The sequence below is a fragment of the Ixodes scapularis genome, unplaced genomic scaffold, assembly GCF_016920785.2.
Source record: "Ixodes scapularis isolate PalLabHiFi unplaced genomic scaffold, ASM1692078v2 PGA_scaffold6__148_contigs__length_123643588, whole genome shotgun sequence".
Taxonomy (NCBI): Eukaryota; Metazoa; Arthropoda; class Arachnida; order Ixodida; family Ixodidae; genus Ixodes; species Ixodes scapularis.
In genome coordinates, this window is record NW_024609881.1 from 3,096,870 (window position 1) to 3,108,893 (window position 12,024).

The following is a 12,024-nucleotide window of genomic DNA, read 5'->3' on the forward strand; positions in this document are numbered from 1 at the left end:
TCGAGTGAACACCGCTCAATACGGAGCAGGCAATCCCTGAGGAATAAAAAGTATCTTGAGGAGCAACTAAAAAAAAGGGAGTGGGGAGGGGGGTAGTTTTAAAACATACTGTGTCGTAAAGATTCCTCTGCCCCACATTTTCGGCGCAGACTAGAAAGCGTGGCCTGGAAACGATAGTGACAGATGGGTAGTTGGTACAACTTTTATTTGTAAAAACACTCTTGCCAGAAAGCACGTTTACGTCGTGCCAGATACTCGCGCCGTGCCTAACGACGATGCACCAACAAGAAAAATGTGTGCCTTTCAAATACATAGCTTGCACTGAGCGTGAAACTTTTGCAGCGTGCATTTTGCCAAACCGGATTTGATTTTCTCAGCAAGAACAACTCGCAATGACAACCAGTATCTAGTGCGATTACGTCACGTGCAAACCATGTTAAATACTTCAGCTTTCTGGTGAAGTGCGACGTTCGCAACACCAGCAGTAGACGTCCAATGTGTAAAGTTGTGTAGTATTTATAGTAGTCTCGCGATGATATACGGCAGCCTAACGAAATGTTGGAGCACATGACTGATAAAGAACAGAGTCATGAAGTAAGGTCTCAAAACAAGTGCACGTAAAACCTAAGATAACATTAGCCTCCCGAGGTAGTATCCCGCGACGTTTCGAGCTGAGGCAAGCTGATGCCCAAAAGTGATTTATATTAGGATTCTAAAAAATATTTGTTTGCCCTGCGCGGAATCTATGTTTAATTAGGAATATCATTTTATGCACTTCTATGCATTTCTTTTTGCAGTAAAGCGTTGTGTAAGGGATTATTTAGAAAAAATTGCGTGTCATCTCCTTATTTCTGCACATTTCGTGTATTTGCCTTCCGATATATCATGTGACCACAGTGTTTTTTGGCATGCCCTGCAACCCACTATTTTACACTGCAAACCAGCTAACAAAAGCACGTTGCCGAAGACACAACAGCTGGCGTATTTTCGAGTATCGTCCTTCCGTGTCGGTCTCAGGCGGTTATGTGAACTTCATAAAGTCAAATTTATCGATGATAATAAAAATATACTTAATTCCTGTCTGAAGATTTGGCAGCATAAATAGAAGATTCTCACCTCCAAGATATATAAGTAAATGCGCCTTTAAATTATCTGAAAGATGTTCGGCAAATATTTTTCGGCACTTTTATCCTCTATAGACACGTTATAGGTGATTTTGAAAAGCTTTAAATAATGTTTTTTTTATTATTTTGAAGCTAATTTAAATAACTATATGTGTTCCTCACGCATATATAACTTCTCAAATATATAGAAGTTTATTATCGCGTTTTTTATGTGTTTTTATCGCCTTTTTTTACTGGAACGAATGGTGGAACTATGACGATTGCACACTTAAACTCTCAGAAAGTGTCCAATTAGGTAGCTTCCGAATTGAGTAGAGCATGAAATACCACTTTGTTCTATTTAACAAAAATCATCAATTAGCGAGGGTGATGCTTATTTGCAAATTAAATTGACCTGCATTTTGTCAGGAGCAAACCTCAACATCCAGGCTATGCCGGTTTATCCAATATAAGAAAATGTTCACATGGGTAATCACTGTTTTAGGTCAGATTCGATCTCAGTACTAAGGTGCTCATAGGTTAGAGTGAACAATTTCAGTCACTCCTTTTCGCATGATTCGTCGCCCGCATCATGGTGCTGAGAGCAAACAATATGCTAGTTAGAAAAACAAGCATTGCGATTGTCGCTTAGTGTTCCTATAAAATATAGACTGGAAGGACTTGTCCCGTGACTTTCGTGACATTTTGAAAATTATATTCCCTTAAGCTCAGTCGTCTCGTCATCATATATATATTGTGAAACGTATTCCGTAAAACATATTTCATGATATATATGGCGACGAGGTGCCCATTTCATGATTGTATTCACTGTAATTAATTCCTTAGTTCAAGGGCAAAAGCACGATTCAACATCTAATACTGCGATACAAAGCTGTACCAATCACGGGTATTTTAGGCAACCTACTTCACTTCCGAAAACATTTCGATTCAGGTACAATATATGTGACTCTGGTAAACGAAGGGATGTTGAGTCGTATAAACACGACGTTTTGTATGTTAATGTAGATTTTCCTTTCTTGTTGTGTAGGAATAAATAACAGAATTTTATAATTTTGGTACCTGAGAATAAAACTGAATTGAACAAACAATAAAAAAAACTATATACTGTAAACGACTATTTTTCGTGGGCTCAATATTTCGCAATTTAGGTCAAAGCTGAAGTTTTGGAATAATTCGCGGGTTGTAATTTTCTCGACGCGGTGGAATCTCAATATAAATTTCAATCTGTTTACATTTTACCGAAATTGTTCGAGGGGGACCCATTTTTCGCGAATTGTAGGCGATTCGCGAAATTCTCAAAAATAGGTCCTTGCAAAAATCAGATCGTTTACAGCAGTTAGTTTCACGGCCTAAATAGCGCCTATTGACAGAGCAACGCGGAAAATATATTCTCAATTTAGCGGTTCAAACCGGTTCAAACCGGTTCGAACCGGTTTGAACCGTTATTTTTTGCGCCCCGGAACTGAACCGGAACTGAACCGAAAGCCGTGAACCCGAACCCGAACCGAACCAATAAAAATATCGGTTCGACACTCTGACATGTGCACCACACCAACGGGTGTACACATACTCCCATATTTGGGGTGTACAAGTATTCCCCCAAAGGGTGTAGTATACGTCACAAGCACTTACACCCCCTATGGGTGAACCCCATGATACCCTTTTTTTTAGAGTGTAGCTTGTTGGAGATTGAAGTCTTAAGAGGCCCAGTGATTTTCAATTTCAGTTCAAGCAGTCAAACGAATAAAAATAATGCGGACGATCCTTCCACCATAGAAAGTAAATATACACGTAGCAAGCGCTTTGTAAGTTTACTGGCTTATGGGCTGGTAGAGAGTTTGGGCGAGTGGATGGCCGGCGTTAAAGTTTTGTAGTACTTTGGCAAAGCTACTGTAGCCGAATTCTCGAATATTCTGAGCTCGCGAAGTCGTCGCCGAATGCTTTTGAAAGCATTCTGCGAGGTCTTGCGCTGCAAGCTTGGGGTGCTATTTTGGCGTCGAGTGATGAAGCAATACTGCTTGATAATTTGGTGCTCAGTGTCGGTGAAATACCATGTTTGCGCGCTTATCAATAGAGAGCGTTCGTAGACCCGGTTTGCACCTCCGCTAATGCCAGATCGGTCATAGTATATTTCTGCCTTGGCATGGTTCGCAGCGAAGACGGCAGCCATGTTCGTTTCAGCGACCTATGCTCCGGCATAGATGACCGATCTAGCGTTAGCGGAGGTGCAAACCCGGTCTACGAAAGCTCTTTAATAGAAGCGCAAACCATGGTATTTCACCGATACTGAACACGTATACGCAATGCCCGGCGGACACTCAGCGGACGCTCCAAGTACTCTATAGATATACGCCCAATATTTAGTCTTTCGAAGGTATTTTTGGCAAGTACGTTGAAAGCCGGTAATATGCGAATAAGAAGGCATAGGGGAATGCTCTACTTTTGATGACTTTTGTCAAAATCACATTCTGCTGCGATATTTATGAATTTCAAGAAGCGCCTTAACTGGTGCCATCTAAGTTTGCTTTAAAAAAATTCGGGATAGGCAACACAATGGGTGCAGAAAAGTTTTAGAAACAAAGGGGGACTCACACACTTGTCCCTGTCGTTTGTGCTATTTTCTATTTTCCCTGTCTATTTGCGCTTTTAAACCTTATACCACATATTGTAGAGCTGGCACCTTCCGTGCTTTAGTTTGGCGGCATGCTTGGCTCACGACGCATCCCACATTAAGTTTGTAATTTTTACCGCCGCGATTCGTCAGATTTCACACGTTGGCCGGCATTGCACAGGGCCGTCAAGATAAATCCGGACGCCTCCCAGATTTCGTCTCTCAATATTACTTTGAAGCTAACCGACCACATTGCGCTTCTGCGGCCACGTAATTTGACACTCGGCCACCGCATGATGAACAATTCGCAACTTGCTCACAAATTAAGTAGAGAATATGACTGGAGGGCAGCGATACTCGAATGGCAACGCGCCGGAAAGTTGCCCAAGCAAATCATTGCGTTGTATCGCTACAAGACACAAATTTAAAGCATTGCCAAGACGTTCAGATAACCTGTAAGCCAGGAAAATGTTGTGACAGACCGAGCAAAGCACAAAAAACGGTCGATATTCACTTTATCTTTGCCTCTGTCTCTTCTCCCGAATATGGTGAATTTTCCGAATTTGTCTCGACGATCCAGCATACCCCTAACAACCAAACCATAAGTTGTTCAGGCAGCCAAACTTGTAGATGAGTACGCTAGGGAACGACAAACGTGCACGCCCAGGAGAAACGTCGACTCGAGGACAGCAGCCTCTGTCCCTCATAAAAAACAAAGAATGAAAAAGGTCGAGACGGAAACACACACAACACTAGAGAATGTCCACGAAACAGCTTTAAAACTTTGTTGTCTTGCCCAATTTCCGCATCAGCTCAAGCCTTTCTTGACGTACCAAGGTGAAGATTCCAGAATCAGAATTCATCAGTTTAGAAATAACTAGCGCCATCCGGCAGAAAGCTGAGTTCGAGGATTCCGAGGATGAAACAATGCTCGCACTTGGACGGAGATGAAAGAAACAGCTTTAAACGAGCTTGGGAGCAAAAGTTGAGCCACAACAGCCGGACAAGGGGCTTTGGAGAAACCCAATGTAGGTAACTGCAGGTCAATAAAGCCAGCAGGGTCCAGCTTCCTTGGCCGAGGGAGTGCCTACGCTCGCTTGAAAACACGCTCTCGCATTTTCATACCAGAACTTTTTGATGCGGTGATCTGTGGAGATCGTCGGTTCAGATTGATTGATCATTGCCGTCACAATTTTCTGCTGACAGAACCCCTCTAGCTTCGAACAAAAGGTGGGGTCTGTGTGTAAAATCCAGACGACCTTACTAGCACTCTGCTTGCTCCAAGCGTGACGTGCCTTTGAGAGAATACGTTGAAAAGAGAGGACAAGAGGAGGCATAAACGTTGGCGCACTTGAGGCTATCCCTCCGGTCATTTGCTGGCATTTGAAGAGCGTGTTTTGCTCGTGCTTTGTTTCCTGCTATGTGTTCGGTCGCTTGGTTCCAAGTTTGCGATCGGTTCAGCTTTGCCATCGAGTCTCACGATCCCTGGTTCCGGAGATTGCTCTGGCTCGAAATTGTTTCCGAGGTAAAGCATTCAAGGCATTTCCAAGACATATAAAGACAATTGTATCACTTTCCGGTTTAAGATGTAAATAATAAAAAAGACAGCAGAACATAAAAGAAATACAAATTATAAATAGAAATAAAAACAAATAATAAAAAAATAAAAAGTAAATTACAAATAAATAGAAATGAAAACAAATAATATTAAACAAAAATAACAAAAAAAACTAAAAATATCGAATAAATAAAATAAGGTATAAAACATTTAAAAAGAAACAAAAATAACAAATACATAATTATATAAAAATAACACAAAGATGAAATAAAATAAACATAATTAAGCTGTGTTTTCTTTGTATTTGTGCTGCCTCTAGCTTTTCGTCCTGCTCAGAGTTTATTGTCCTTCACCGAATAACCGTTCTCGAGAAGTTCTTCCTCAACTAAAGTCGCAAGGCACAAAGCAGTAAGATGACAGCTTTTTTTGTTTCTGAAGTTGTGCCCAAAGATAGCGTCCTCTTGGACACTGACGGGGGTGCACAGCCGATATGGCCGTTATCTGATCATACGGAGACAGAATAAAGATCTCAACTTCCACTCGAGAACGACGAGACACTTCACACCAGGGTCATTTTAACGCGAAAACAGACGATAGCGGTCTGCCGCTGTCCATTTCTCTTCGTAATCGACGCCCTATAAAAATGATCCCCGTGATAAGGCCAGCAGGGCCTGGGCTGCCGAGTTTTGGTCGAGATAAGAGGCTGAATTGGCAGGAAAACCGCGTTTCTCTCGCGTGTCCTCGTACCGCCTCGCCGCGGAGTTGCGAGCGCCCTCGAAAGGCTCACGACGAACATGCATGTTACAGCGAAGTTGTTTATGGCTAGGGTTCCGCAGATCTTTCGTGTGCATGGCGAAAAACTCAACGCTCGCACCACCGGAGCTGGCTCACGCGCACGCCTTCCCCGTATAAAATATTCGAAGTAAATCACCAAACCAAAGCGTTGACGAACGCGCGTGCAAGATGCCATTTGTTTTAGGCTTTTGCTTTAGAACAGTTAAAAAGGGTCGTACAAAAATCATCCTTCTCCGGCCGTCACCTGTAGGAGCGCTAGCGATAGGATCCTATACCAAAAAAAACAGCGAGAAAATCTACGTTGTCATGCTGGTAATTAAGCTGGTCAAACTGGTCAGTGTGGTAAGCAAACTGGTTTAACTGGCAATCAAGCTGGTTTAAGCTGGGCCAGTTAGAATTTGAGCTGGCCAGTCTGGTTTAAGTAAAAAAAAGCATGGTCTAACTAAAATGTAGATTTAGATTCAATCTGGTGTGGCTGGGAGCCAAACTGGTCATAACTGGTCAAACCGGTCTTCGATGGAACCAACGTGTTGAAGCTGGTCAAACTCCTAATCGTGCTGGTCTTGCTGGGAGCGCGCACGCCAAAGTCAGCTAGAGCTGGTCGAAGTGGCCCTGCACGAAGCGCTCGCGCCAAGGTCGGCTTGGGCTGGAACGAGGCCACTTCCTGTGCTTTTTCTTCTCGTGTTTGGTATGCGACTTAGTGCTTCAGACCCGCGCAAGGCCACTCCCACCCGTCTGGCACAAAAAAACGTCAGCTCCATCTTGTTTGCCCATTGAGCCACTGTGACCTAGATATGGCTCCCCCCACCCGCGTTTGTCCCCATCATGTTGTCTCCTGCCCTGAAGTTGACACAAAGAAACCATCTTCCCTCTCTACTCGGCCAGAAGGAAGAGAGAAGGTACTAGATCAATTTACTCTCGAAACGATGTTTCTACAAAAGGTCCATTTCGAAGCGAAGACCGTGTGCTCTGTACGGAGACTGCTCGGACGGCAGTGCGAGCAACGCTCGTTTTGAGGAGACAGCGAACGGCAGTGCGTTGAGCGCGGGAAGAGGTCGGACGTCCCGACTGAGGCGTCGCTTCATGTATTCGAACGTGTGTGTGCTCGTGAAGGATGGTGGTGCCGAGGAGCATCGCCAATGCCATCCAAGCCACACGGATTTCTCGCCTCTACCGACTATGCAGGAGGCGGCTTCGCCCCAATCACTACGAGATGTAGGTTCGCTTCTCTCATCCGTGTAGTATTTTTTAATTTTACGGCTTGTTTTTGGCGTGTGTATAGTATTTTTCATTTTGAGAGATAAACAATCTAGTTTTAATAGTATTGTTTGTTTTGCACCGAGATCCTGTGTCTGTGGGCCGCTTAGTAATGTGTCAGTGCCGAGCATGTGGAGCATATTAGCTAATATGAGCAAACTGCGAGTACGAAAAAAAAAAATTGGGTGCGGAGTTGGCTTTTGTGAAGAGTTTGGCTTGTATATCCCGTGTATAAATTTAAACCGCTGGGGAAGTTTATGAGCTTAACCGGCATGACAGCATGCCAAACTGGCCATGCTGGGGCAATAACCCAGCTTGAAGCTGGGACCAGATCAACCAGCATACCAAGCTGGGCATGCTGGAGCAATGACCCAGCATGAAGCTGGGACCAGATTAAAGCCGGTTCTTTCAATAGGATCGCTATACGCTTGTATCTGCTCGCGTGCAGGCGACATAGAAGAACCGTTTTCGAACGTCATCTTTTCGTGCAGCTTGTCAACCGACCTAAAAACTTTGTTCGGGGTCGGGCAGCCTGTCCAGGGGCGGGAGGGGCGCTCACCGGCGGCGGCCTCGGAGTGGCCCATGTTGGACTTGACGGAGCCGATGAGGAGCGGCTCCTTGCGTCCCTCGCCGCAGAAGACGTTGCTGATGGCACTCAACTCCTGGGGGTCGCCCGCCTTGGTGCCCGTGCCGTGCGCCTCGACGTACGACACCGAGCGGGGGTCGACCCGGGCCTCCTCGTACACGTCCCGCAGGAGTGCCTCCTGGGCACGGCCCGAGGGAAACGTGGCGCCTGCAACGAGGGAAGAAGCACCGCCCTGCACCCCAAGTACGGGGCATCCCCCAAACGAAGTTACTCTTGTTTTAACACAAAATCCGTTTCATCGGCCGATTTTCACGGAAATTTGTAACATTTGATTGTAACGAAAAACCAACACCAAAAAGCGCTACTACGCCCTCGGGGACCCATAAAAAAGACCCTAAAGAAAACTCCGGCAGGATTTGAACCCACGACCTCGAGATTGTGAGTCCGGTGCTTTACCAACTAAACTATCGAGGGCCTTTCTTCTTTTTATTGCACGACTATTTTTTACAAGAAAACACAAGCGTCGCAGCATTAAATTACGTCATCAACACTTCTGACTGAACTTTCAAGAGACGGCACTTCCTCTCGCACGCGAAAGCCGACACTTTTGCGAATAAGGACGGTTCCACCAGCACCATGCCAGGGTGTTTGTCGAAAATGGGAGCGCATCTTTGACACACTTTCTCTACTGGGGTCTAGGACGTTTTTGTGAAGGACGTATCGGTGCACAAGCAATCGAAATCAATAGTTTTTTACTACCGTAATACGCACTATTTTAGCTAGAAACGTTTTTTTTTCGCTATTTATAATTTTGTAGATATGGTGATTCATTTACAATCACTTACTGATATACGACCTAAGTGACTGTGTTAGGTGCAGCACCATCCCGCTTGAGGACTGGAGACGTTGGACCTAATGGTTTGTTTGCCGGTGTCTCTTTTCCAATATGCGCACTAGAGGTATCATATTGCATTTACGTGTTTGTTCGATAGAGGCGTTCTTGGCGTCTTCTGTAAAGGTATTGGCTGTAATGTTGGTAATCCCTGTAGGAAAGGCCCCAACAGCAAGAAGATTGAGAACATTAAAAATTGCCCGAGTTAAAGATGAGCAACTTCGTGGAATTTTGAGACGTCCTTGTTCCTGCGTAATTTTTCTTCCACGAAGTTCCCGTCTTTTACCACAGTCTCGGGTTATTTTCATCATGGTCAACATCTACCACCTCGCCGGTACACTCACCGTTTTTTCCGTAAAGCTTGAAATGTTTCTGCATGATAGTTGTATTATTGGTTCATTCATTGCACTATCACTTCATGCAACTGTCTTATCACACTTATTTCAGCGGAAAATATGGCGGCGAATATCTCCAAGCCGGTTCCTTCTTTTTACTTTCCGTAAATTGATCTAGCCCTCTATGGCGGTAGCCTTCAATATTTCATTTTCGATATGGACCCAGAAGTTACTAAATATAAAGTTTTTGCAAATTTTAGAGCATTAGATAGTGAATTTTTATATCTTTTGCAATTGATAGTGACTTCGCGATTTAAAGCTGGCTTTCAAGAATATTTTTTCCAACAATTATATTGTTGGAAATTAGTTAAAGCTTTCGCTGAAACACCTGGTATATAAAACATAAGGGGCTTGCTTACGAAAAAAAAATTAAGCGTGGTGCATTCGTCTTGCGTGCTTCTTTGTGTTTTTCATCCTATAAAGAAAACCCGTGACAATCGAAATTGTGTCCAGCGGGCGCGTTATCGGGGTATTTGTCGTGTTTCACTGGCGTTTTTATTGGTCAGAAAAAAAAGCACGTTAACGGTATCACGTTGCGAACAGCTAATTCGTGTTTTTCTCAAAGAGCACTAAAGTTTTCCATTGACACTTCGGCTTTTAACACAAGGTTCGAAAAATGAGGCGATTTGTCCTAAAATTTTATTAATTAGCCTTTTCGCAAAATACTACAACTGTGAGCAAGAGATTAGGGCTCAAACGAGCTGCTGGTGGTAAAACATTTGACTAAAAACCCCGAGACTGGGAAGAGAAGGGACGGACAAACACAAAGGCTCGTGTTTGTCCGTCCCTTCTTGTCCCAGTCTCGCGGTTTTTAGTCATATGTTATACTACAACTCTCGCAAAACGCTTGCTAACAGCATACAGTTAGTTTTATTGGCAAAGAGCGATCCACTTCTGAAGAAAAAAAAAATAATCAGAGTGCGTTAATTCGGATATTCGGTATTTACGTCGATATATGTTTGGGTTGCTCGAGAACGGAAACGTTGCTATGTTTTCAGACATCTTTTATTTTGGGAAAAATCACGGCACCTAGTAGAGCGATGGAATAATACACGGCAAGCACATGATATTATGAGAAATAGGATAAGTTTCTGATGCATTGCAAGCCGACAGAATTCGGACTTCTCTTCTCACTCCCCAAATACAGCCCGTTGGAATTAATGCTACTTTACGTCGTGTTCCTTGAAATTTGGGAAAACAAATCGAAACTCATATTTACACCGAAAAGTGCGTACACCGAAACGCCCGTACATTGAAATGTCCCACATCGAAATGTCCGTACACCGAAAAGTCCGTGCACCAAAAAGACCGCGCCGAAACGCCCTACACCGAAAAGTCCTACACCGAAATGTCTGCATCCCGCTCCGTGGCGAGACGGTGCCTTCAAACGCTTCGCCTTAGGTACCGTTTACGCACTTGTGCAACCGAGTACGACCGAGAGAGACGAGGCCGGTTTTTAAGCCTTTTACGGCGTCGCAAGACCTGCTCCGCAGCAGCGGACCCAGTCCTCCGCCGTCGCAAGAGGCTTAATAACCGGTCCTGTCTCTCTCGGTCGTACTTGGTTGCACGTGTGTCAACTGCGCATTACACTTGTGACCCCACGGCTCTTAAGAAGCAGAAGGATGCAGAGCGTATGCGCGCTCATCGGGAATGCAAGAGACGGCGAAAGTAGCCCTAAGCGGAAAGCATGCTGAACCTCGACGAGAGTCGCCGCAAAGCGGCACGCGTGTCCACATTGGCGTCGGCCTTATGCTAGCGACGCGCTCGTTGTATCGAGACACGCTGCAAGGCAACGCTGACAAAAGCTGGACGACGCCGCGATGATGTTATGACGTTTGAGGGCGAGAGCGTCTTCTAGGAAGTGGCCAAGTACACGACAAATATCCAGAGTGGGCAGCGTGTCCCCGAAACAGCCAGACGGCGAATTCGCGTGGTTCTTTCTGCGCGCTCTCGAGCGCTCTTGCCAGAGCGCGCGAAATCGAGTGGTGGAACGAGAGTGCTGTGGCCTGATCGGCTGGTTCATTCCGAGGGTGCCTCTCCCTCTCAGAGCGCTCCCTGGCGCTCCGTCTGTAGCGGTCGGAGTGCGGAGCGGCGCAGGCGTCACGTGGTACTTGGACGGGGATCACGTGGTTTTGTTGACGATGGCCGGCAGTGGTCTGTGGTGGTGTGCGGAGTACGGCATGGCGGCGATTGCTATGTGGTTCTACAAAGTGCTTGTGCATTCGACGGTGCGAGGATTACAACGGACGGGACGACATTTGTTTGTGACCGTAACAGGAAAAGTGGACGTGTGAAGTATTCCCAGTGCTTTTACGAGATCATTAATCTCGTGGAGGTGATTCCGCTAAGCCTAACCGACGAAGAAACGGCTCGCTGAGCTCGCCGCTGTTTTGCCGGGTTTTGTGGTCGCTTCAAGAAATTTTCAGGTTTGGAAATGTGCGTTCAAAGGTTTGTCTTGTAAAATAAAGGGAAAGCCGAATCTAATGCAAAGTCATTTGTGTCACTTGGTGATATGTGTTATATACTGCTTGTACAATATTTCGCCGTGAGAAAAATACGGTTTATTAACCATTTCATATTTGCCTGCTCTGCCGTACGCATGGTCACTGTCGCAGCGAGTTCACTGTGAAAAATGCGACGAGTTAACAACTCTTTCCAAGCATTGGCTTACGTTCTGTTCTGCAAATATGAAGTGGCAAACTGCTGTTTTTTTTTTTTTTTTTTTTACATGTTGATGCGGAAAACAATTCACGTCATACCCGCTATTTCATCACGTTGCGAGCGTAAATTTTGCTCAATCGGCCAC

The 12,024-nt window shown here is 44.9% G+C and overlaps 1 protein-coding gene across 1 annotated transcript in view; it reads right to left on the bottom strand.

Annotated features, from left to right (window-relative positions):
* Window positions 1-12,024, bottom strand: part of LOC8036850 (fatty acid synthase) — a 161,213-nt gene that overhangs the window by 115,186 nt on the left and 34,003 nt on the right. Inside the window, exon 5 of the mRNA XM_029993281.4 lies at window positions 7,905-8,138. Within this exon, the coding sequence (XP_029849141.2) occupies window positions 7,905-8,138 (234 nt within the window). The remainder of the gene's footprint in view (window positions 1-7,904; window positions 8,139-12,024) is intronic.